The sequence below is a fragment of the Entelurus aequoreus genome, linkage group LG04 (genome assembly GCF_033978785.1).
Source record: "Entelurus aequoreus isolate RoL-2023_Sb linkage group LG04, RoL_Eaeq_v1.1, whole genome shotgun sequence".
Classification (NCBI taxonomy): domain Eukaryota; kingdom Metazoa; phylum Chordata; class Actinopteri; order Syngnathiformes; family Syngnathidae; genus Entelurus; species Entelurus aequoreus.
The window spans coordinates 31,419,948-31,446,208 of NC_084734.1; the positions used below are offsets into that span (position 1 = coordinate 31,419,948).

At 42.5% G+C, this 26,261-nt stretch overlaps 2 protein-coding genes across 3 annotated transcripts; both read right to left on the reverse strand.

Annotated features, from left to right (window-relative positions):
* Positions 1-1,886: 1,886 nt before the first annotated feature.
* On the reverse strand, positions 1,887-12,158 carry LOC133647804 (polyunsaturated fatty acid lipoxygenase ALOX8-like). Of its 2 annotated transcripts, none has more exons than XM_062043509.1 (14): positions 11,906-12,158; positions 11,632-11,836; positions 10,856-10,937; positions 10,656-10,778; positions 10,480-10,583; positions 10,248-10,420; positions 8,005-8,148; positions 7,728-7,931; positions 7,584-7,670; positions 7,346-7,512; positions 4,819-4,940; positions 4,642-4,742; positions 4,411-4,581; positions 1,887-2,262 (listed from the first exon to the last, which is right to left on the reverse strand). In XM_062043509.1, exons 1-14 carry the CDS (start codon positions 12,152-12,154, stop codon positions 2,086-2,088), a joined length of 2,109 nt encoding a protein of 702 aa, XP_061899493.1. In that variant the 5' UTR covers positions 12,155-12,158; the 3' UTR covers positions 1,887-2,085. The 2 variants fall into 2 exon arrangements, with proteins under 2 accessions (XP_061899493.1, XP_061899494.1); XM_062043510.1 differs by lacking the exon at positions 1,887-2,262 and adding an exon at positions 2,359-2,487.
* Positions 12,159-14,858: 2,700 nt separating this feature from the next.
* Positions 14,859-19,546, reverse strand: LOC133649182 (F-box only protein 30-like). The gene is made up of 3 exons (XM_062046015.1): positions 18,816-19,546; positions 17,874-18,770; positions 14,859-15,086 (listed from the first exon to the last, which is right to left on the reverse strand). The coding sequence occupies exons 1-3, from the start codon at positions 19,449-19,451 to the stop codon at positions 14,859-14,861; spliced, it is 1,761 nt and encodes a 586-aa protein (XP_061901999.1). The 5' UTR covers positions 19,452-19,546.
* Positions 19,547-26,261: the final 6,715 nt, after the last annotated feature.

Consider the following 26,261-nt stretch of genomic DNA (forward strand, 5'->3'; position numbering starts at 1 on the left):
ATTATCTGTATGTAATATTGGCTGCATTTCAGATGTTTGGGTGCTATGTTGTGCCAGACCACAGTAAACTGCAACATTTCTGTCAACGAAGATTTGCTTAAGCCTGCAGTCATTTTGATAGGCTATTATAGCTAATATAGACATGTCACGTGTTGCCTTCATTATAACACTTATGGCTTTTCATTTTTTGCGGCTTCAGGGAGATTAGTTTTGTATTTTTGGTCCAATATGGCTCTTTCAACATTTTAGGTTGCCAACCCCTGACATAGGGAGTACGGCGCCGTTATAAATAGTTTGTCTGCATTAGCACTTATATCACTAACACTTGGTTAATATTCAAATTACCAAATGTAAATGAGTATTGTTGATTTTTGCATGGTCATTTATTGGGTATTAAAGGCCTACTGAAATTAGATTTTCTCATTTAAACGGGGATAGCAGATCCATTCTATGTGTCATACTTGATCATTTTGCGATATTGCCATATTTTTGCTGAAAGGATTTAATAGAGAACATCGACGATAAAGTTCGCAACTTTTGGTCGCTGATAAAGCCTTGCCTGTACCGGAAGTAGCGTGACGTCACAGGTTGTGGAGCTCCTCACATCTGCACATTGTTTACAATCATGGACACCAGCAGCGAGAGCGATTCGGACCGAGAAAGCGACGATTTCCCCATTAATTTGAGCGAGGATGAAAGATTCGTGGATGAGGAAAGTGAGAGTGAAGGACTAGAGGGCAGTGGAAGCGATTCAGATAGGGAAGATGCTGAGAGAGGCGGGTGGGACCTGATATTCAGCTGGAAATGACTAAAACAGTAAATAAACACAATACTTATATATACTCTATTAGCCACAACACAACCAGGCTTATATTTAATATGCCACAAATTAATCCCACATAACACCTCCCCCCTCCCGTCCATACAACCCGCCAATACAAATCAAACACCCGCAATCCCACAGCCCAAAGTACCGTTCACCTCCCCAAAGTTCATACAGTACATATATTTCCCCAAAGTTACAAACGTGACATTCACATAGCGGCACGCACGTACGGGCAAGCAATCAAATGTTTGGAAGCCGCAGCTGCGTACTCACGGTAGCGCGTATCCAACTCAAAGTCCTCTTGGTAAGAGTCTCTGTTGTCCCATCTCCACAAGCATGCGTATCCAACTCAAAGTCCTCCTGGTAAGAGTCTATGTTGTCCAAGTTCTCCACAGGCCAATGGTAAAGCTTGATTGTCATCGTTCGGGAATGTAAACAATGAAACACCGACTACGACGTAGCCGCTACGTGTTTATGTTGCTTCAGCCGGCCGCTAACACACCGCTACACACCTACAGCTTTCTTCTTTGCTATCTCCATTGTTCATTAAACAAATTGCAAAAGATTCACCAACACAGATGTCCAGAATACTGTGGAATTTTGCAATGAAAACAGACGACTTAATAGCTGGCCACAATGCTGTCCCAAAATGTCCGCTACAATCCGTGACGTCACGCGCAAACGTCATCAAACCGAGACGTTTTCAGCAGGATATTTCGCGGGAAATTTAAAATTGCACTTTACTAATCTAACCCGGCCGTATTGACATATGTGTTGCAATGTTAAGATTTCATCATTGATACATAAACTATCAGACTGCGTGGTCGGTAGTAGTGGGTTTCAGTAGGCCTTTAAGGGAAGAATAAAAAGTGCAGTTCCTCTTCAATATCTGGTTACATTGTAACGTTTATTTATACTTCCTTTAAATGAAACAAGCACTTATTTTTCTGATTGGATACTTTACATTAGTTTTTGATAATACTACAAATTTGGATATCGATACAATACAGGCGCAGTATTAGTCATACAAACGCTGATATTTGAAAAAAAAATTATTTTTTATTTTTTATCACAATTATGCTGTGAATGATTGCATGCAATTGGTTTATTTGCATCTGTGAGCGAGGTCCCCTGGTTTCAGCCTAGGTAAGCCCATGTTTTAAGGCAACCCTGCTTTTAAAATGTAGACTTCCAGCGTGCCGTACATTTAATAGGCAACTGCTCACAACAAGACTGATTTTTTTATTTAACAAAACATTTTATATAGTCACACTGTTTTCAATTTCCTTGGGGTTCAAGTAGTGATACGGCAGCTCAAGTTCTTTGTTCCTCGCGCTGATGGCCTCACTGATTGTGGACAGCTCTGCTTGAAAATCCTCAATCATCCTTAAAGTTGCGGACTCACTAAAATGTTTGGGATACTGGCCTAAAGGAACCTGACAAGACAAAAGAAGGAATGTTGAACAAGTGAGTATCACTGGTATAATATGTACAAGTGAGTATCACTGGTATAATATGCAAAGTTCAAGTACAAACTGTGGCCTCCTTGTTGAGTTTTAGCATTTTCAACTGTCTGTGAGGCCATGAATGTGTACAGGCAGAGTCCTGCCTGGTGATTAGGTGAGCCTGAGGAAGGCAAGATGTTTGGTGATTGGGTGAGCCTGAGGAAGGCAAGGTGTGGTGAGAGGCCTCAGCTTCTTCAGGTAAGCAAACCATGAATACATTCCCATTACAAAAAATAAACATTTAAAAAGTCATGTTTTGGGGACCCAGACGTTTTTTCTTTAGTGCAAACGGTGGCAAAGTGGCTCCTTTGATTAAATGTTGCTGAACTCTAAAGTAGTGGTACTCACAAATTAGGGATGGGTACCTTTTACATTTGAACCGATACAGTACCAATTCGCAATACCTAAGAATTGATAACAGTACTTTTGTTTGTGTTCATGTGGTAATAAATAGTTTAGTGAAAATGTTTTCTCAAACACTTAATACAGATCTGATAACTGTCCTGTCCAATTATCTTCTTTCTTCACACTTCAGGTGTAAAAAGATAGGTGTGTTGCTGTAGTCAAGAAATATTCTTGAACGTGCCAGTTTTGAGCGCGTCAAAAGGGTTTAGACCAGGGGTGTCAAATCTGATCCGGCCTGCAGCCCGCGAGATTAATTTGCCAACTATAAAATTGAGCTGCAATATTTTAATGAAAGAAACTGCTGTTCTAAATGTTACAAAAGCAATTCAAGTGTAACCCACGACACTATTTAAAGATGACAGCTGATTTTAAGCTCCCTCTGGATTGACTGCCGCTACTCCAATCAACGCAGGTGCAAGCTATTAGCTGCTCCTTTTGTGGCTGGCAGCAGACGGATACCTTCTTTCAATGTAAATTATCCACTCATCAGATAAAACAAAATGGTAAGATGCAAAGACTTAAGTCAACATTACCATCATCTTTGAAGTTAGAGTTCCGTGCAGAGCTCGCAATTGGTTGACTGCACAACGCGCACCCTGAACTCAATTGTACGTTTGTCCTATTTTTTTGCTTAAATCTACCATGTTCACCTTGATTTCGGCTATTATGGTGTCATTGATAATTGGTGTTCATATTATAATTGTAATATTTGAATGATAAATTAATGTGTTGTGGAGGTTTGTGGATCTCAATGCGGCGGTTTGAGGAAACACTTGCTTTAACAAACACATCTTCAATGTTGAACTGACATGACAATGCTAAACGGGATGTGCTTAAAATGTAATGGTTTTGGAAATACAGTCTAAATTAAATGTGTTTTTGAAACTTGAGAATTTTCAACTAACTGTTTTGCCAAGAGGATTATTTGTAATATGTAAATTTTCATAATGTACTTGTTCTACTTTTGGCCAAAATAAGACATACTGAAATTGTCTTATTTTTAAGTTATCATACCATGACTTAACAGTCCAGCCCACGTGGGAACAGATTTTCCTCCATGTGACCCCTGAGCTAAAATGAGTTTGACACCCCTGCTTTAGACTGTAGTTTTCATTACCAAATTTGGAGTAGTTTATATAACCATGGGAAATCGTCAATGCTAATCCGCAGCATGTATATGACACATCCAATGTAGATTAGAAACTAGCTAGTTTAAAAAGTAGAGCCTTACTTTCAAGCGCTTTATATCAGGCAAGCTTGCTTTGTTGGAAAGGAAGATTACAATACCTCAAGGTAGTCCGCTACAAATACGCCTGTTTGCTCGCGAAGTGAATCCAGCCTGAGCCTAGTCTGCAAAGTCATGTGCAACAAAAAGGTATCGAAATATGGAAGCATTTGAGTTTACAGGAATCGGAACTCTGTGGTGCCAATAGAATTTGGTGGTACCTATAAAAGTATTCAAATGATAAGATAAGACAGAGTTTAATGGACCCAGTGCAAAAACGCTGGTCAAAGATCCTCTGTAGGACAGGAGCGCTCTGTTTTTCAGGTCCTACTGCAAAAATGTGAATCAAGAGTCTATAAATATTTGCGGTAGTACTTTGTACAGTTCGACAGACGTGGTTTAGGACATTTAAATCATGTGTTTTTCTTAGTCAAAGATCAAATACTTACAAAGTCCTCATACTTCTTGCCAAGGAACCAGGCAAGAGACATAGCCAGGGTTCCGATTGATTTATTGGGCAGAGTCCTCAACAAGTCGTCCATGGTAGCGTTTCCCTTGATGCTGGGTGGCGCTCTATGCAGCAACAGTGGACCATTAGGGATCCAAGCCAGAAAATCCATCTGCAGTAAAGAACCATCAAGATGTGCTCTACAGACATGACTTTTTCCAGAAGTGGTCACCTGGCCCATGTTGACTGAAGCATGTCGAGGCGCTGTGGTAAAGATCACCATGGTGACAAATTTAATAAGCTCCTCCACAGTTTGTAAGCTTGAAGGAAAACCTGAACAATGCAAACAAATACTAGTGTACGTCTTTTTACACCCCCAGTTCGAGAGAAATGATTGGTGTGTAAGAACCTGAAGAAACCTTCCCCAGAAATCCATAGTTGAAGATTTCATTGACCCATTCCTGGAGCTCTAAATCTGCCAACATTTCGCCGTTAGACGGGTAATAATATGATACCACTGCCTTGACAAATCTGTGGGGAGGGAAGAAGAAGATAGACATTGGTCAAAAGAATTAGAATCAAACAGGCCTGTTGAGAAGCCAGTTCTGGAGGTCGTGTGTGATATTACCCAGAAAATGAAAGCCCGAGTCATATCAGGCCCAAAGTTGACAGATAGGGATGTCCGAATCCGATAGGGACATTGTATCGGCAGATATCCACTAGCATCTGAAATCTCATGTATAAGCGCCGATACAAGCAGTTCTGCTCGTGTAAAGGTGGACAGCCAGTTAGCAGCTAAATGTCCTCCATTAAGCACACGTTTATTTTTTTCGTGCATTTTAGTGAAGTCCTTCGCCAAAAGTAAATTGCAGGCTGCTCGTTCCGCCAACAGCTAAGCACACAAGCTAGACATATGTAATGAGCAGTGGTGTGCCGTCAGGGCCAGCAAAGGCCTTCGCTTCTGGCCTAACAACCAGAAATCATGATCATAATTAAAGAAGAAAGTCATTTTTAATTTACTTTGCCTAAATATCTAAACATATTCATATTCTCTTCATGTCATATTATGCTCCTTCCAATGCTGTTTTTAGGTTAGAGTTTGTATCCAATCAGAATTCAGCTAGCTTATGTTGCCATGCTGTACCAAATCTGCCCGAGGCCTTCAGAATCAACAATGCAGGCGTCTGTAAGTGAACGGACACATACAGTTGATAGACAATTGCAATAGCCAATCAGATCACGAGTAGTCAGTAAGGCCTTCTAGCTGACCTTACGCTGTGATTGGGACTCCCAAGTGAGTATCCAAGCTCAAATTGCGAAAACAGGAAGTGGCACCGAAGCCACAGAAAACTCAACCACAAAGACCAGGTAATCCGCTGTGGACAGACGAAGCCAAGCAATGCAGGTTTTAGCGAGCGGTGCCCGCTCCCACGAAGGATATCAATTTTTGGCAGGCAATCACATTTTGGCACAATACCGGCGGTGAAATGGGGAAATGCCCGCCACTTTCACACGAATAATCCAACTACAACGGTACTACCGGCTTATACGGCGTTGGATGGGTTTTACAAATTGTGAGTTCAAATCTTTTCTTAATTTTTTCATGTTTCATTTGTTTTATACAATTCTTTTAATTTTGACGGTACCACCACATAAGATATGTTTTAATCGCTGAAGCGGGTTTATTGAATGTTAAATGCGCTGATAAATAGACCCTTTTGTACACTGTTGAGGGGATCAATGCACAGTAGTGTGCAAGTGGTATGTGGTGACATAAATTACGGTATTTTGAGAGGTGAAGTCGGACTAAGTTGGACATCACTGAAGGCCTAGGTGAGAGACGCACGGCCCGCCACTGTTAATGAGTTTCCTTAATTGAACAAAATCGCAGTCCAACACCACACGTCAATACAGTGGACCTTGCCAGCAACTTCAGCGTTCCAGGCTCGATTCCCACTTCCGCCATCTTAGTCACTGCCGCTGTCTCTTTGGATAAGACACTTTACCCACCTGCTCCCAGTGCCACTCATTCTAGTTTAAAGATGTAGACAATGGGATTTACCATGTAAAGCGCTTTGAGTCTCTAGAGAAAAGAACTACAGAAATATCTAATTTACAAATATAGAATGTGTGAATTATAGTTGCATAGTACTTACGGATACAAAGTCTCCAAGGCAGAAGCATATTAGAACGTATTTAGTAACAAACGTGTTTGAATCATTAAATTTACTCAGTCATATGCTTAATTTTAATGAACTTCAATTAAGACAGTTTAAGTCTGTCATAAATTGCCTTTCATTGTTCTCTGGGTAAGCCTTTTCCAACGTTGTCATAAATTGCCTTTCATTGTTCTCTGGGTAAGCCTTTTCCAACGTTATATACTACAAAATAATGTACTGTGTTACTTCACTTCTGTTTTTTGTTTCCTTGTTTTGTGTTTATTTCCGATCAGTGCTCTTATTTTGGTTCAATTTCCGCCTTGTCTCCCTGAGAGTGGTTTCCCCTCACCTGCTGTTAATAATCAGGCGGCTATTTATGCTTACCTCGCCTGCTCGTCAGGGCTCGAGGATTGATTTATGTTAAGAACCTTACATGCACGACTGCTTCCTTCTGTTTTGATATTAAAATCCTCTTACCTGATCCTCGTTCGCCTGGTTCCTGCATCTTTGGGTCACTACCACTGCAGCCTTGCGAGTTCCTCACACTATAGCGTGTGCTTATATCTTATCGGATTTATATAAATAAAAAAGGGGTGTCCTGATCTGATATTGATCTGACATCAGCACAAAACATGTTTCAGATGATATCACCTGAAGATCTCAAATATAAGCTCAGACACAAGCATACCACACCATAAAATACAAAAGTAAAAGTATGTACGTTTATGTTGTATCGGATGATAGTAGTTAGATGTCCCCTTCAAAACAATTAGATACCTGTTAATGACATTCCACAGCCTGAAAGCGTCATCTCTGTAATAGAAGTTAGGAACAGACTCCAGGCCTCTGGCAGCAATTTCTTCATGAGGGCAAAGTGAATCGTAGGTCAACTGGGCCAGGGCCCTTCTCATCAGCACCACCTGTCCATCTGCGGAAAGCGAAGTCTTACAACAAAATGTAATTAGAAAGGAGACGGTGGAGGGGGAAAGAAATCAGCTAGAAAAGCATTCCTTACATTATCAAGGTTTCTCCCAGGACCGTAAAGAGTAGCACGGGCCATTGTGTTGACATAAAGGGTACCTCGGTGGTGGGGTATCAGCAGCTGGAGGACACCAGTGGCAGGTTAGCGTCAGACAAAGTCACTCACTGCGTCTTTTACCTTGAACAGAGGGTGAATCTTCGGCAGGTTGCGAAAGGTCGCCATGGCAAAAACCTCCGCTGTTAAATGAGTGTTGTGCAAATGGCTGACAAACTCGCCATGGAGGGTGTCGACATGCCTCACGTACAGCTTGGCCAGCAGCCAGTCCACCTCAGAATCACTGGGAAGGAAAATAGGTTTGTCCTTGGAGGGTATCTGGCCGAGCTGCGAGGAAGAAGGTTCTTACAAGCTGGTATTTGCGATATTTTTGCGAGCGATTCATGAAAACAAGGCACACCTGAATTGCAATGGGCATTAGTTTCTTGGCAGGAGTCAAGTAAAGCAGGCACAGGGCAGCTGTCAAAGGAACAGGTTTACCAGCCATAATTGTTGTTGGCAGAGCCTCCATGATTTTGTAGTCCACAATGAAGACATTTCCCTTCTGTGGATACATGGATAATGTCACATGATACAAAAATCTGAGAATTTGGTCAGAAATCCTAAATTAACCAACCGGAACCTATACAAAAATGAAGCAACACACTCCAAAACTGCGCTCTACAAACATTGTAACGCGGAAGATGTCCAAATTCAAAATCTTTCATTTTTTATATTTCTCTGCAGGAGCCATGGCTACTACCCTTTTAATGTACTTTTCCCCTAAACATATCTTGATATGGCAACACAAATGTGACTCAGGTTTTTATCTCATCTAAACTTTTTTATTTTTTTTTTACAAAAATGAGCCTTTTTGGGACCTCAGGCTAAAATCTCTACTGTAACTTAAGTAAGTTGTATTTATAAAGCACTTTACACAGATAAAATCACAAAGCGCTGTACAAACATAGGTGAAGTAAAACAACTCAATTAAAACAGGGGCAACGTCATAAAAAGGATACAAAGGTGAGTAAAAATGATAGTTAAAAGGTGCATTAACTAAAATATTTACTAACGAGAAGTTTAATTGTTTCAACACAGTCAAGATCACGGAGGGACTGGTGCAAATTGGTCCAGAGTCTGGGAGCTATAGCCGAATGCCAGGGTCTCCACGCGTTTTAAAACTAGTTTTTGGGATCGTTAGAAGACCCTGGCCTGAAGACCGGAGGACTCACCCCGAAGAGTAGGAGCATAGCAAGTCAGTGATGTACTGAGGGGCCCCACCATGCAACGCACGGAATGTCAGGACTAAAATCTTAAACTCAACACGGAATTTAACTGGAAGCCAATGAAGACTGGATAAAACGGGGGTGATGTGGGCTGTTCTGGGTGGACCGGTCAAAAGTCTGGCAACTTAACCCTCAAGGGTTCAAACCTCAAAATGTGTTAACAGATGTACATTGTAATGTGAATATACCAGTTAGCATTAAAGTTAAGTTAAAGTCAAAACGATTGTCACACACACACTAGGTGTGGTGAAATTACTCTCTGCATTTGACCCATCCCCTTGTTCCACCCCCTAGGAGGTGAGGGGAGCAGCGAGCAGCAGCGGTGGCCGCGCTCGGGAATCATTTTGGTGATTTAACCCCCAATTCCAACCCTTGATGCTGTGTGCCAAGCAGGGAGGCAATGGGTCCCATTTTTATAGTCTTTGGTATGACTCGGCCAGGGTTTGAACTCACGACGTTCCAGTCTCAGAGCGGACACTAACCATACAATGCTATTCAACTGGCCATTGAGTTCAGTAAAAAATTTGGGAGACAAACATTTTTACAGCAAATTCCTTAAGTGCTGCTTTTGTATTGAGGAACTGGACCACTGTAAAAAAAAACATTGGCATATCCTTGCATTGACATTAAAACCTTACCAGCAAAAATGGGTCTAAACTTGTGATATACGTGACAGACATTCCTCAAGGCCCCCCTTTAAGTCATCTCCTTTTTGTCAGTTTGATATTGTTTGAAATATTTTTTAAAAGTGCTGTCTCTGTACTGTGGTTCATCCTAAAGCCAGACTTATGTGTTTTCATAATGTTATTGCTATTTAAAAAGTAATACAGGTAGGCAGTATCTAACTTAACTGTAAGTTAGATACAGGTTGGTCGTTATTAAAAACCGTTAGGGTCCAAACTTTTCGTTTTAAAAGCGGCAGAGAAGAATTATGTATGTATGAAGAGCAATTATGAATTGCTCTGTATGAAGAGAGCAATTCATAATGCTTAAACATTGTTCCGCAAAGAATCCATTAAATGATTTAAAAAGAGATGTGGGAATTGGTTGTTGGTTTACTTGAAAGAAATCTCAACCAACTGTCCTTGCATAAACCAGGGCAAAACTCCACAGTTTTAAGAACCGTGTGTCAGTATACTACTTCTATACTGTACATAATCTCATACTTATGTATTATGTCAGATGTAGAGGGATCTGATAATTAAAAAAATGTTAGGCTTTATGCTCTACAAAGATAATTGATTTTTAAATAGTAATTCCTATTTGGCAGAGATTCACTTATTGCAACCAGTTAAATGCGATAAACGAGGTGGGATTGTAAACAGGATAATGAGTCATTTTCTATGCCAAATCCAATTCAACACATCAATGCTACCTCCATCTCTTTCTCCAGAGTGGTTCCACTGTCCAAAAATGGCGCCACCAAGTCCTCAGAGACCGGGAAGTTAGACGGCAGCTTGGAGCAGCGTCGAATCACGTAGGGGTTGACGCCATTAAGAAACTGGTATGCGAAAAAATCATCGTTCTTCCACAGCTGTGACACCAAAACTGGATAGAGTTAAATTTTATTATAAAATATGCTTTTTGTTTTTAAAAACAGACCATACCCAAGTGGGGGGACCTTGTGAACCAGGAGACGTTCTTCATGGCCTCGAAGCTTTTCCAGTGCGCCGTTGAATACCGTAAGCCTTTCTCCGCCAGCTCATCGTGCCTGCATGGGTAAAAAAAAAATCAATTTTTTTAAGTGCAAACTATTATTGTTTGTGTTGGTCCATGCACTCACGCATAGTTCCGTCTGTACGCAAACTGAGCAGCCTTTGAGAATGAGAAGCTGGCTTCTGCTGGAATCCTTCTGAGAGCTTTGATGCTTAAAACGTAAGCCATTCCTTCAGCGTATTTGTCCCATCTGGAGAGGACAGGGACAGGATTGTTTGAGTAAAACATTTTTTTTAAGTCAGGATGTAAATTGATGCCGCTACTCACTTGTATGTTAGTTTCTGTTGGACCAATTCCTGTTTCCGTTGGTTTTCAAGTCGTGGATGCATGTCTTCAAATGCTTTTGTAGCTAATACATAGGAGATGCATTAATTATTAGGGAAGTTCATAGGCCACCAATCAGTATCGACGATAATGTTTTTTATATTGTTTTAGGGCCTTGACAGGCAGCTCCCGCCATCAGTGTGAGAATGTGTGTGTGAATGTGGAAATAGTGTCAAAGCGCTTTGAGTACTGTTGCGTCGGCAGCTCTTCCTCCCAAAGAAGTCAAAGTCTGCTGTCCACTCCCAAGTTCTTTTAATGGCAAATAAGCTGATGTTAAATTGACCACCAAAAGCAGTAGTTGGTATTTCGTTGTTTATTGTCAAAGCTTTGGCAATAATGAGACCAATCCAGCACCCAAGCGTTCCCTAGCCCGGTCCAGATCGGTCTACCAAAACCCCGGAACTCCTCTCTACTTCCTCCTTCTCCTGTCCCCCCCACCTGCTGTTTCCCCAGTCTAGCTGTGCTTCTTATCTTAGGAATGTAATGGCAGTCTCAACAAAGACAGCGCTCTGACTCGAACCAAGGACACTCGAATCCAAGCACTTTGTACCACACGAGACATTAGCTGATGTAAATATGACTATAGGAGTTTTTAGAAAGAAGTAACACTTAAATATGGATATATGGAAAATATCTCGTTCCATCAGTACCTTGAAGGTAGAAAAGCGCTATACAAGTATAACCCATTTAACATATCCATGAGTTGGGGCCAAACTCACCTCTGCCTCCTCTCAACATTACAAGTTCACCCCTGGACAGCCATTGGTAGCAAGGGAAGAAAACCTCATCCTTCTCCGGCGTCCTTATAAGAATGCTGGAGCAAAACCAGTCCTCATCTTTGTACTCATGGAAGGGATCCTTCTCCACTTGGAGGAGAAGGAGGCAGCCTATAGTAAAAACTGTATTGACTGAGAATGACGCCACCTGTGGTTGAAAGGGTGAGAACATGTAAAAATAATAATAATAATAATTATTGATATTATTAAATATTACCTTTCCGGTGTCATTTCCCAGCCCAGCACCAGTTAGCTGTGTGCGCCCGGACTGGCCCTCAGTGCCCACCAGAGTTACATAAAGGTTGTCAAACGTGCCCGCGTGCAGCATGGAACCTGTTGTCACAGACAGCGTGTACTCCGCCATCTTTCCCACACAATTACACGCAGTATGTTCAAACACGCTTTTTAAGTCCTCGACCCTGCTCCCCACCTCACGGGGTGACAGAAAATAAGTGAACAGGTGCATAACGAGAAGATGCCTTTTAAGTGCAGGTCCAACCCACCTTATCAGCAGTCACAGGTGCGAGCCATTGCCTCCACCTCAAATCCCTACTAAATCAAGGTGTAGTTACAGCCAGGGGATTTCTGCAAAATAAATAGTTTGTCCACTTAGAAATGCAAAATGTTCTGTGCAGTTTAGTGTTGCAAAGTCCTTAATAAGGAAAGTAGCTACTTGCTGCCCTAAAAGTTGCTGGAAATCGATAGATGACGTCATCACCTCATTTGCATCATTGATTGCAATGGATGTTGTAGAAGAGAGGAATAACTGTCTTGGTTAAATTGGGGCCCTAAACAGAATTTTAATTGGAGCCCCTGCCCCCATTGCAAAAAAATCTTCACACTTTTTTTTATTTATGTGAAACAATTGTTATACTTTTTAAATGAAACTTGAATTTAAATTTGATCCATGTTTTATTATAAAACAAAATCATGGAAAAGAAGTTGCAAAATAACTACTTTAACATCATTAACGATGAGGTGGCGACTTGTCCAGGGTGTACCCTCTGCCTTCCGGGATAGGTTCAAGCGGGGCGAAAATGAAACACAAATTTCATAAAAATTCCTTAATCAACTACGACCGATATTTGAATCCATGAGTAATCTGTGCCTCACAAAATAGGACAAATGATGTGCGACAAAAGGGAAATGTGCCATTGCAGGTGAAACTCAAAACATATGAGTATCGTGAAAAGGTTTGATTATTCCAGCAATCAGATTTACAAGGTGAAACTAATACATGACATAGGGGCTTAACATGCAACTGAAAATATGTCAAGCCTTCTTTTGATCTAATGTTGATGATTATGGTTTATAGCTTTTTTTAAACCTGAAATTGAAAATCTCAGAAAATTTGGGGTTTTCAGAAACTGTAAACCATCATCATCAAAATGATCAAATACAAGCCAGCATGTAATGAATTTATATCACTGGCAGCACAGTGGAGCAGTGGCTGGCGCTCGTTCCTCGCAGGGAGAAGATCCCGAGTTCGATTCCCGGGGTTGAGTCCTCCTGTGTGGAGTTTGGATGTTCTACTGTGTGGGTTCCCTCCGGGTGCTCCGGCTTCCTCCGACCTCCAAAGACATGCACCTGGGGATAGGTTGATTGGCAACACTAAATGGTCCCTAGTGTGTGAATGTGAGTGTGAATGTTGTCTGTCTATCTGTGTTGGCCCTGTGATGAGGTGGTGACTTGTCCAGGGTGTATGTACCTTGCCTTCCGCCCCACTGCAGCTGGGATAGGCTCCAGCTACCCCGCGGTAGAAGATAGATGGATGGAGTTTATATTATATATATTAGTTTCACATTTGAAGTTGAATTGCTTATATTAATGAATTTTTGCACAATGTTCAAATGGTTTGAGTTTCACTTGTATGTTCCTGTCAGTGATGATGTGGGAAACGACTAAGAATGAGTAAAACAATTCATATGAAGTGTCCTGTCATCCATTATTTGACATTTTTATGCACTTTATCAGACTGCAAAGACAAGATACTTAAAGTTCGAAATGGTAAACTTTGTTATTTTTTGCAAATATTAGCTCATTTGGAATTTGATGCCTGCAACATGTTTCAAAAAAGGTGGCACGAGTGGCAAAAAAGACTGAGAAAGTTGAGGAATGCTCATCAAACACTTGATACTTGGGTGCCATGGTTGGTTTATAAAAGCAGCTTCCATGAAATACTCAGTCGAAGGTCACTACTTCGTGAACAAATGCGTGAGAAAATTGTCAAACAGTTTAAGAACATTTCTCATTAAACTATTGCAAGGAATTTAGGGATTTCACCATCTACAGTCCGTAATACCATCAAAAGGTTCAGCGAATCTGGAGAAATCACTGCACGTAAGCGACAAGGCCGGAAACCAACATTGAATGCCTGTGACCTTCGATCCCTCAGGCGGTACTGCATCAAAAACCAACATCAGTGTGTAAAGGATATCACCACATGGGCTCAGGGTTTCACGTTATTCCCATTGGGTTGAGTTTTTTCTTGCCCTGATGTGGGTTCTGAGCCGAGGATGTCGTTGTGGCTTGTGCAGCCCTTTGAGACATTTGTGATTAAGGGCTATATACTCTGTGAACTTTGATTGATTGATTGATTGATTGATTGATTGATTGATTTTATAGGACTCCAAATTAACTTTCTTCAGTTTTTTTTTTTTTCCGAAAACTCTTTTCAAAACATTTATTCTGCATTGTAAAATGTTAGAATCTCTTTGAAGGAAATCGTGAAATCTTGAGCTAGATTTACACATGCTTACTATTTCGCCAGTCGTGGGTGCCGTCAGAGTCAAAGCAAACCCACAGTAACAAACTGCGGGGCAAATTAATCAATAAAAGTTCGGAGACGATTGGACCATGCAAGACGTAGTTATTAACATCAAATATTAGCATGCTAACGTTACCACACTCTGACTGCAGCTGGGACTGCTGCGAGAGGCTACTGACTGCCTGTAAGGCCTGGGCTAATGACAGCACCTGTGATACATGCTTGCATGTTTCCTAAACATTGGAAAAAGTCGTTTTTTAGAAAAAAAAAGTCTCTAACGGTTGGAAAGTCGCAGGCTTCAGAGAGAAAGGTTGATCCATTGGACAGACAACCCATAATTTAATAGCGGGAAGTATTTTTTGCTTTTATTCAAGTGAGCATAAACCAAAAAAATGAAGTTGCATTAAACCGAGCAATATGGTGGATGGGTCCGGTACCGGCCAGAGGCGTGGTGCAGGGTGGGACTCAGCAAGAAGCCGTCCAGCTCGGGACACAGAGCAGGGAGGGCCACGGGCTCGGCCCTGTGCTCTACTGTGTTGTAGTGGCACTTCTGGAGGTGCTTGGCCATGCTGGGGACGTCGCTGCAGCCCCATTTCAGCACTGGGGTGAAAGCAGTGCTGAATCTCCACACCTAAAACCAAGCAAAAACACTCAATAGACGTGTTCACGTAACGATCTAGGAGGGAAATGTGCTGCAAGTACAGTGGTGCAGCTAAAGAGAAGACCAATTAAAAAGATACACAAAAACTGAAATGTGTTCTTCGCAGCAAAAAACTGCTCATTGAAAAGCTTTAAAAATGCAATTTTTTTTTAATCATAAACCCAATCCTTTATATCAGACCTGGGCAAATTAAGGCCTGGGGCCGTGTGCGGCCCATTAAGCTTTTCAATCTGGCAAGCCGGACAAATAATTGTTTTAGATCTTTAAGATGGAAACTGTAGCTGCCATTATGATGTGCAGTGATGTTTTCAAATGACCGTAAGTCTTGAACTATACAAAGTATTTCAATTGTTGGAATCTGCGCTTTTGCATGATATACTAGTTACTATGGTAATCTAATTAGTGACTATGGTCATCTAATTAGTTACTATGGTATTCTAAGCCACAGCAGCTCAGACGAGGCACCAAGCAGTGTGGGTGGGAAGCGTTTCCACAGAGTTTTTCCAGGGCGGCCAGCCTGACATGTGGGTGTCAGGGACAGACACGGAAGAAGATTTTCACAGCAAAGTTCTAAAGCTTAGTGATGTATCAGATATATCAGATTGTAGGTGGGTTTTTTTACCCTTCGCGTTCATATTTCACTGTGTTTGTTGCGTTTCGCTTGATTGTAAAATATGTCGATCGAAAGGGGGTGTGACGTTCATATATTGTCAATATTCAGTGTTTTATCATTCATAGTTAACATTGTACATCCCATATTCTTTATTTTCATGTACATTCTGGGTGTCTCATTCAGTAAAAAAATTTAAAATTATTTTTTTCAGGCGGTCTGTCATAACGTTTTTAGCATTCAATCAATCATTGTTGTGAGGTTTTGTATTAGTGTTCCTAAAAATAGATATACCAGCCCCCAGACACATTTTTTTCTCTAAATGCTGATTACATTTTAACAGAAGTGTAGATAGAACAACGTTGCAACCGAAAATAACCAGACAGGAACAGTCAATTAGCAAACAGATTAATAATATTTTGGAGAAAATATACAACGAGAAATGAGGCAACAGGACGCCAATTTAAGAGTCCTAGTTACTCTGAAATAATTATATTATCTTTACATACCAAATAAAATGATATACATCGTTATCACGGGACAATTCAATATATATTGCAATGTAGATTTTAGGCCCTATCGTCCATCTCTATTTACAGTGTAGTATTTTTTGTATTTTCTTCAATAAGACATTTTCACATTGGTGAGACTTGAATGTGGAACAATATCCAACGACAACAATGAGATGCATTTAGGGCGGCACTTCAGGCGAACTGAGACTGAACAAATCATTTATCAGCAGCTTTCCGAGCAAAGTGGAGACAAACTCTTTTGATGCACTTCAATTTCAACACCAATAAAACAGCTTTGGCTTCAGCTACTTGGAATGACAACACACGAGACAGAATGCTAACAACACAGCGAAAGATCGTAGCTGCGACTGTTTACCAAGCTTTCGCGGAACAACTTTTGCCTGTGGTTTCAGCACTTAAAGCCCAATTCTAATTTAGAAGAATTACCCAGAATCTGACAAAATATTTCCACCTTGTGGTCGTGTTTTAGTAGCTAGGCGACGGCCGTAGCAATGACGCTTGGAGGATCCAGCGGGCTACTGGTGAGTACAGTACAGTAAAACACACTCAAGGTTACTATATTGCAGTGCTTCTCAAATATTTTGTTACGCCCCCCCTAGGAAAAAGAAAATATACTCTCCATTGCCTATAAAATTGTTTTAACTATAGCTCTGCATAACATGGTAAGCTTAATAACATTAAACGAAACAATACCGCCTGACATATGGGTAATGTTTCATGTTTACAGTGCTCTAATGTTAAAAAAACATGTTTAGTAAGTCAAAACAGTTTTTTTTTCTTATGAAAATAATAATCCTACTTTGTGGCTATCCGTGTATCGTGGTCATTGTCTGGTCTCCATTAACCGCCATAAACAAGGGACGACTATCATTTTAAAACTCAAATACGGCACTTAAATATTAATTAGCCAAAGAATGTTAATTTTCTTGACTCTAGAAAGCTACACACAGATACATGGACAAGGTTTGGCTGGAGGACTTTGGCTAAAATGATAGTTAAAGGTATTGTTTTTACACAGTTAGCAAGAGAGCAAGGTAACAATTATCCTCTGGAAGTCTGACATGGCTCTGCTTGAAATGCACCGCCATGAAAAGAGAGGTCCGCTTTGCAAAAATCGCATTGAGTTATTTATGTTTTTGACGTGTTTAGGGTGAAATGTTCCTACACCTTCAATGTTTTTGCTCGCGGTGTTGTTGTAGTGGCTGCAGCTAGTTTTCTCTTCCTGTTGCTGACTCGCGTTCTATGTCCGTTTCTACCAAGAAAAACACAAATGATGACATCACAGACTATCGACAAATTGTATTATAGATTCCAAAAACTATTGGCAATTTCAACTTTTAAATAAACAACAACTAAACTTAACTGTGGAAATATCATTGGGATGATATACTTTTAAAAGTGGCACACATGTTGATGTACCTCATTTTTAATGCAGTTTTCGGGTAGTTGACAGTTTTTGTCTTTAGGTTTAAATGTGTGAGTGCATTCTTAGGACCTCCTAAGGATCAAAAGAACGAGATGTAAATTGAATTGCACTTCTTCATTTATCCTTTCAGATTATTTTTTAGTTGTACTATTAATAGGGGTTCAGTTATTTTTTCACTTCCAGCTTACTTTGTGTTTAATCTGCCACGAAACCGCCCTGCGCCCACTGGAGCACTGTGTCTTCTCCCACTGCAGCTCCACTATGCCTCTGGTCTGGAGGAGACCGCTGCACACGTCCCTCATGGTCCGGGATACTAAAGACAGCTGGCACAGACTGAAACTGTCCAGGAAGCCAGTTATGTGCCACAGTATCTCATGGGGTAATCCGCTGAACAGGTTGGACTGGGAATCGCCTGAAGGTTTTGAACCGGGACACGGCTGGACTCCGAAGGACCTGAGCCGCCTGTCAAAGATCACCTCGGCCCCTGGACGCGAGGGGTAAAACCTCTGCTGGGAGAAGGGGCAGCCGTAAAAAGCGAGGGGGCAACGATGCGCTATCCACCCATTGAGACCAGGCTGAATGTCACCGTGGACATTAGTGAAATGCGAGGAGAACTGATCCCGGCGAAAAGACTGAGCGTAGATTTCTTTCAGGAGGCGACCACGCCATCGGTAGCCATCTGATCTGGGATGGGTGGCGACGGCCAAGCCGCCGGAAATTATGTAGTCATCTATGCGGGCCGCTAAAAAAGAGAAGGTCTGTGTACCGAAATCAACGTGTCTTCTGTCAATACCAAACGTATCCGAGATCTTCTGAGAGTCTCTGGACTTTTCCAGGCAGAAGATGTTCTCCTGTGCTGTGATGACATCAATTTCTTCAAGTTCCATGGGGTCGTCATCCTGTTCCAGATCAGCTTTGTCCTCCATCTTAGCTTGTGATCGACACAGAGACTTGTCATGGTCAAAACCCTGACAGCTGTGCGGCATCCACTCAGGCTTGTGGCTTTCTGGGACCAGCCCCCTTTCTTGTAGCACCACATGACCAGCCCTTTGCGCCACTCCCTTGCTGATGTGCATGGGAGTTCCCTTTTGATTGATCTCTAGACACTCAGTTCATGAACTATTTGGATCTCTTTCTTCCTGACACCCATTTGCGCTCAGCCCACGCTGCACGAGGCGGCCCAGTCTACTCGCCTGGAGAATGGCCTCTGCTCTCATGCCTTCAGTGCAGCTATCGGGGGCACTGGCACTGCTGACCAACTCCAAAGCGGTGGCCAAGCTCCTCGCTGTCTCCAAAGTGGCCTTGTGCAGCTTAGTGTCGTTCTGCGCATTCAGTCCAATAATTCCATTAATGATTCTCTCTCTCGCAGATTCTGCGGAGGATGAAGATTGTGACGAGAACGGGACAGTTGGTTCTATTACCCTCACAACCTTACTCTCTGGGCTCAGCGAACCCCTCTCGACCGGTGGCGCAACACCACTTAACTTGATGCGCTCCATAATACAGTGCACCACCCCGGCAGGACACACCTCTAAATGTGCGTACGTTTGTTGGCGCACCACAGTGGCAGGGCAGCCATAGGCACTGTTCAGGCAAGGGACTCTCAAAAGAGGGCACTGGAGGTGGTGCTCCTCTGCTTTGCAGGAGTGAAAGATGGCCCCGCACACCTGTGGGCAGGCGATAAGATCGCAGGAGTAGCCCAGCTGTGGTCTGATCATGCATCTCTGGTTAACACAGCTCACACAGTGAGAATGGTCTTCATACATCTTCTCAATTCTTTACTGCAAAATACTAGGACAAAAACACATTTGTTGGCATTGAATTGGAACATAGAGTCTTAAAAGAATCCCTCCAGGATTTCACTGGCTTTTTTGATGATTGTTTCACCAAGTGTAGGACAGGAAATATATATGGAATATGTAGTGTTACTTATCATTCACGGTAAGAAAAGCTGTAAAAATCATTAAAAGCTGCAGCTTTTAAAAGAAAGTTGTGGCATTTTATTCCAATAACAATTAATTAGCCTTAACCTAAAAAATAACAAGATTTCAACACAAATTGGACAACAAATACCCTATTGATGTTTTACTTGTGTTATACCGCGCTGATTTAAAAGTAGACACCAGATGGCAGTAAAAGCACATAGGCAGAGCTAATTGTAAAGTTACTGTACTGTTTACAGCCTCCGGGGTCTTGTCGGAGTAGCAGTGTTCCCCCTTCGTGGGGAGGAAGTCACAGGAAGTGTTACATCTTGTGAAGGCCAGGACGAGGTCCCCGGAACAGAAGAACAAGACTCTCCAGCCCCTGGGCTAAGGCCCATTCTCCCCGGTAACTCCACTCCTAGTCCTGCAGGAGTGCCCGTGCCCCGGTACGGTGCTAGCCGGTCACGGTGCAGGACAACTTTTCTGCCACGGGGTGGGAGTTGGACCCGGTACACAACTTCCCCGAGTCTTTCTAACACTCTACAAGGCCCCATCCAGTCGCTGTCCAGCTTCGGGCATCGTCCCTTTTTCCGTTGGGGGTTGTACACCCACACCAACTCATCAGCGGCAAAATGTCGCCCTTTTTCGTGCACGCCGTAATTCCTCTTTTGTCTACGGCTAGCATTACGCAGCTGGTTCCTGGCAAACTCATGAGCTGAATCCAGCCGGTGTTGTAGTCTCTTAGCGTACTCCACTCCTGGTGTACCAACCGGCGCATCCGGAGGTCTACCCATCATCATTTCGGCAGGCGTGCGGATCTCTCGGCCCAGCATTAAAAGGGCCGGGGAGCAAGAAGTGGAGTCTTGAACTACTGACCTGTATGCCATTAACACAAGGGGAACATGGCAATCCCAGTCCCGCTGATGTTTAGCCGTGACAATTGCCAACTGTTGTCCCAAGGTGCGGTTAAACCTCTCCACAAGCCCGTCACTCTGTGGGTGCAGGGCTGTGGTCCGGGTCTTCCGAGAGCCAAGTTTCTCGCACAACGTTGCAAAAAGCCTTGACTCAAAATTTCTGCCTTGATCGGTGGGAATGATCTCTGGAGCACCGAACCTGCTGAACATCCCCTCCAACAGCGCGTCTGCAATAGTTTCAGCTTCTTGGTCGGGCAGGCTGTATGCTTCAGGCCACTTTGTAAAGTAGTCCATTACTGTGAGGATGTAGCGGTTTCCTCTTTCTGTGCGAGGGAAGGGCCAGAGGACATCTATCCCCACCCTCTCCATAGGACAGCCCGCAGGGAATTGCTGTAGCTGTGCATGTGATCTACCAGCAGGGCCCTTCTTTGCCACACAGCTGTCACAATGCTCGCAATAGTCAACCACATCTCTTCTGTGTTGACCCCAATAAAAGGCTCGGCGGAGGCGGCTTAGGGTCTTGGAGATACCAAAGTGCCCAGATCCCGGGGCCCCGTGCAACGCTTGTAGGACCGACTCTCTCAAAGTTTTTGGCACCACCACTTGCCAGCGGGTCTCCCCTGTGGCTGGTTCTCTCCAGCCTCTTTGTAGCACACCATCTGCCAGACGCAGGGTGTCAAACATTGACCAGAGGCCTTTTGTAGCGCGTGAGAGCATGGCAATCTCCTCCCACTGTGGTCGCCGCTCACTAGCCACCCATGCGCGAAGGGGCCTAATGTCACTGTCCTCCTCACAGCTCCAACATGTTTTAACACGCTGTCTTGAGCGTCGGTCGTCACGTAGGGTGGCTGCCCGAACCAACTGGGTCAGCGACTCCATCCACGCTGGGTCCCCCGGCACCAGGTCTGGTCCCTTTTGTTCTTTCACCCGAGGTGTATCACCAAGCACAACCCTTTGAGCACTGGTGCACAGCATCTCTCTCTCTGTAGCCAGCTCAAGGGCTGCCTGGAGGGAAGTGGGGTGGGCCAGGAGTGTCTGAACACGCAAGTCAGCTGGTAGAAGGGCCTGGAGGAAGTGATCGCGGGCTAGCTCCCCCTGGATGGCTGCAGGCATGTGAGCATAGGTGCGGTGGACCAGTCCCTCGATGTCGTTAGCCAGGTCCCTTAGTGACTCTCCTGGCCGCCACTGACGACTGCAGAGCTCTGAGCGTAATAGGCTATCTGCTGAGCACAGTCCAAATCTCCTCTTCAGAGCCCCAGCAAGAGCTCCATAATCACTTCTCTCTGCTGGGCTCAGTAGCAGCAGGCTTGACAAGGCATCACCAGTGAGGCACATTGCAAGCTGGAGGGACATTTCTTCTGAAGACCATCTTCCAGCCTGTGCTAACAGTTCAAATTGGGCATGAAATCCCTCCCAGCTCGCCTTGCCATCAAACCTGGGACTCTTCATTGAGGGCGGAATTCCCCCATGCCAAGCAGCATGCGCTGCACCAGCAGATGCTGCCACTCTCATTCCTCCCTCTCTCTCTTCGCGGCGAGCTCCTCACGTCCGGGATTCACACATACATCTGCAGTAGCTGCCGGCACCTTAAGCCCCCACTCAATGTCCTTCCCCTCCCGTTCCATCTTGACAAAGTCGCCAGGAAACATCGTGGCACGTACCTCCCGATGACGTAGCAGTCTGAGCACACAAGCAGCTCAGTATGCGCACACAAGCAGCTGCAGTATGCGCAAAGTTTTACTTCTGACACCAATTGTAGCGTCCAGAAGAAGTGTACACCAAGTCTGACGCTCTTTTTTATCTTTTATTGAGCAACCTATAATAACACAGCTCAACTTATCTTGTTCCTCCCACACACACGTCTATCCTCTTCCTCATTTCCGCAACAACAACCATCCTCCTTCTTCGCCAATCATCTTACAGGCGTGCTACGTTCACAACAATGGGAATTCTAAATCTCACTCACTCAAGAACACAACATCAACTTCAGCAGGTCGTTACAGTAATAATGAATTACAGTTACAGAAACATTTGCAACTTGTGGTGTCGTCCCTAAGTTCTGAGTATTAGTTTTACGCTTAAAAAATGTTAAGTTGAAGTATTATAAACATTAATTTATGTTCTAACACATTAAGAGCCTTTGCTAACTTTTAAAAGAGCTCAGTAGCGGTAATTTTAGTTAGTAAATGAGAGATTATTGTCGCACTTTAATATATCTGTCATGTAAATGCTGCCTCTTTGTGAGGTCAGCATTGCAAAAGAGAATCTGTTTTAAATGCTCTTACCCTTGAAAAATAAATGTTCTAATAAATATATAAATACATTTAAACGAGGAAGTTATTGGCTATATACATTACCCAGAAAGCTTAGCAGTGCAGACAGGAACAGGAAGTAGCACTGAGCTATGCGGAAGGGCGACAACTGCTGTTTGAGCAATAGATATATTTTTTATATATTGTTACATGTGGTTGTTCCTGCTTTGGCTACACACAAAAAACTCCATAAGTTGTAAATAGACAGTTGACCTTTGCGTTTGAGCACCAATCAGAGACAACTTTGATAAGCGGAAATTATGTTGATTGGCTAAAATGTGCGGAGAAGTTGCGGACATTGTGCAAAGTTGTGAATCTGCACGTAATTTGAGGGAATGGCTGAATTTGCACGTTAGCGAATCCCTAGACTACAGGGACTGATAAATCAACTGTAATGAGATTGCTTGATGAAAGTTCTCAACTATAACCGACATGTTCCATTATATAAATTAATGAACAGCAAAACCCCATGGCATGGGTTTATATGCATAATAAATTATCCTTTAATCATTGTGATCGCATGCCCCTAAACAAAACATTTTACAGCAAAATAAAATTTTATTTAAACTCTATTTTAGTTAATTTTAGGGTTTTTACATCGGTGTGACTATTTCCTACATATTACAGGAGTATATGAAAAAATAATATGTTCATGTTTACTACTTGAAGCAGCCTGTGGTTGCACTCGCTCCACAGTGTAATAGTCAAAGTTGTTTAGGTTTTGATAACTGAAGTTTGACCTTTAATCAAGCTTTTTTTTAATAATGAAACCAAGTCCAAATAATGGCATGTTTGTCTACAAGGCTGCAAACTGCAAATATAAGAATACTACCAATTCTTACAAGTCAAATATTACGATTGCACCTTAAATTTTGATGATTGTGAAACATGGGCGTAGCAGTTTGTTTTCTTCGAACGCTGGCTAATAACAACTAGCATTGTCGGAAGTTCACAAGTGCATCCATGCTAAAGTTAGCATTAAAACTGTACGTTAGCTGAGCAGGGGGGTGATCCTCTTACCTTTTGTCGTTGGGTGACATGCATGTATATATGTTCAAATAAACTTGCAGCGTAAATGATAAGTGACTGTTCCCTCCGCTACACTTCCTGGTCCAGGAAAGTGGACCTGTACCTGTCTGCCGGGTCACGTGACCGACAGAGTTGAGTATAATACTAAATGCGTATTACTATATGTATGGCGGGCCGTGCGTTTTGCACCTACGCCTCCAGTGATGTCCGACTTCAAAGATTACCTCTCAAAATACCATCATTTATGTCACCACATGACCATTGCTGGATAAATACTATACAGGAACACATTTACGCACTACTGGGCATTGAATCGCCACCAAATGGGACCCATTACCTCCCTGCTTGGCATTCAGCATCAAGGGTTGGAATTGGGGGTTAAATCACCAAAATGATTCCCGGGCGCGGCGCCACTGCTGCCCACTGCTCCCCAAGGGGATGAGTCAAATGTAGAAGACAAATTTCACCACACCTAGTGTGTGTGTGACAATCATTGGTACTTTAACTTTAACTTTAACTTTAACAGTGTACAAAACGGGTTATTTTCTGGCGTATTTAAAAATCAATAAACCAGCATCAGCAATTAAAACATATCTTATGTGGTACAGTCAAAATTTACTCCACAAGGTGCTCATCACAAACATCCCCCTGCTGGCTAAACGTGGCTACTGTGCATGCTCTGCACTACTGTGGAATGCTGGGTAATGGCGTTCTTGTGTTACCTAACTCGTAACATCAGAATATGTATCCGCCTTAGGCCATCTAGAAGTCCTTACTGACAACAACTCGTGATCTGATTGGTTATCGCAACTGTCTGCCAACTGTATGTCCCTGTTCACTTACAGTACACAGACGCCAGCTGTGTTAATTCTGAAGGCTTCGAACAGATTTGGTACAGCATGGCAACATAAGCTAGCTGAATTCTGATTGGATAAAAACACATTATTTCTGCATGGTTTGTACAGATTGTGAGTTCGGATATGTTATTTCTTTATTTTTTCACGTTATTTTTGTTTTTTGTCATTTTAATTTTGACAGTAGCACATAAGATATGTTTTAATTGCTGATGCGGGTTTATTGATTTTTAAATGCGCCATAAAATAACCCGTCATGTACACTGTTGGTAGTGATTCAATGCCCAGAAGTGCGTATAGTATTTCTCCAACAATGGTCATGTGGTGACATCAGTTATGGTATTTTGAGAGGTAATCATTGAAGTCGGACATCACTGAAGGCCTAGGTGGGAAATGCACGGCCCACCACTGGTTTAGTAGCAATATTGCGTAGTGTAAGTACCTACCCGGAGAATACACACCCCATCACAGTAAGTGGCAGCATGAGGCCAATAACGTTGGCGGCGACCCATGAAAATGTTCATTTCTGTGATGAAAAATGTTCCAACAAATATATGAGGGCAGTTTTAGTGAAATAATATTTTCCAGGCACAGTTCATAGACAATATATCCTGAAGGAGTTTACAAAACTTGTGCTAGGGAAAATAAGGACAATATACATTACATACCCAATTCCTCCCAAATATAAAGAAATACAATTTCAAATTATTAATGGAATATACCCTTCAAATGATTTTTTTAAACTTAAATTTAACATGGAAGTTGATGGCTGTTATATCTGTGGAGCTGTAGAGGATGTTAATCATCTGTTTGTGGAAAGTGAGAGTGTACATGTGTTTTGGGAGGAGATCAGAGATTGGCTGAGAAACAAGGGTGTGGAGATAATAATAACAATAATAATAATAATAATAATTATTATTATTATTAAGGATGTGGAGATTTAAGTTAAAGTTAAAGTACCAAGGATTGTCACACACACACTAGGTGTGTCGAAATTATTCTCTGCATTTGACCCATCACCCTTGATCACCCCCTGGGAGGTGAGGGGAGCAGTGAGCAGCAGCGGTGGCCGTGCCCGGGAATCATTTTTGGTGATTTAACCCCCAATTCCAACCCTTGATGCTGAGTGCCAAGCAGGGATGTCCCAATTCGCAATAGAAGAGATCAAATTTGGCATATTTATAAATGATGGTAACATAGAAATGCTCGTCAATATTATTATGCTGCAAGCCAAAAAAGAAATGTATACATCATTGTCGATTTCTGAAAGTAAAACCTACATTTTCCCATTGGCCTAATGCTTTTAAATTAAAAAGTTTAAAAAGTTAAAGTACCAATGATTGTCACACACACATAGGTGTGGTGAAGTTTGTCCTCTGCATTTGACCCATCACCCTTGATCACTCCCTGGGAGGTGAGGGGAGCAGTGAGCAGCAGCGGTGGCCGCGCCCGGGAATCATTTTTGGTGATTTAACCCCAAATTCCAACCCTTGAGGCTGAGTGCCAAGCAGGGAGGTAATGGCTCCCATTTTTTATAGTCTTTGG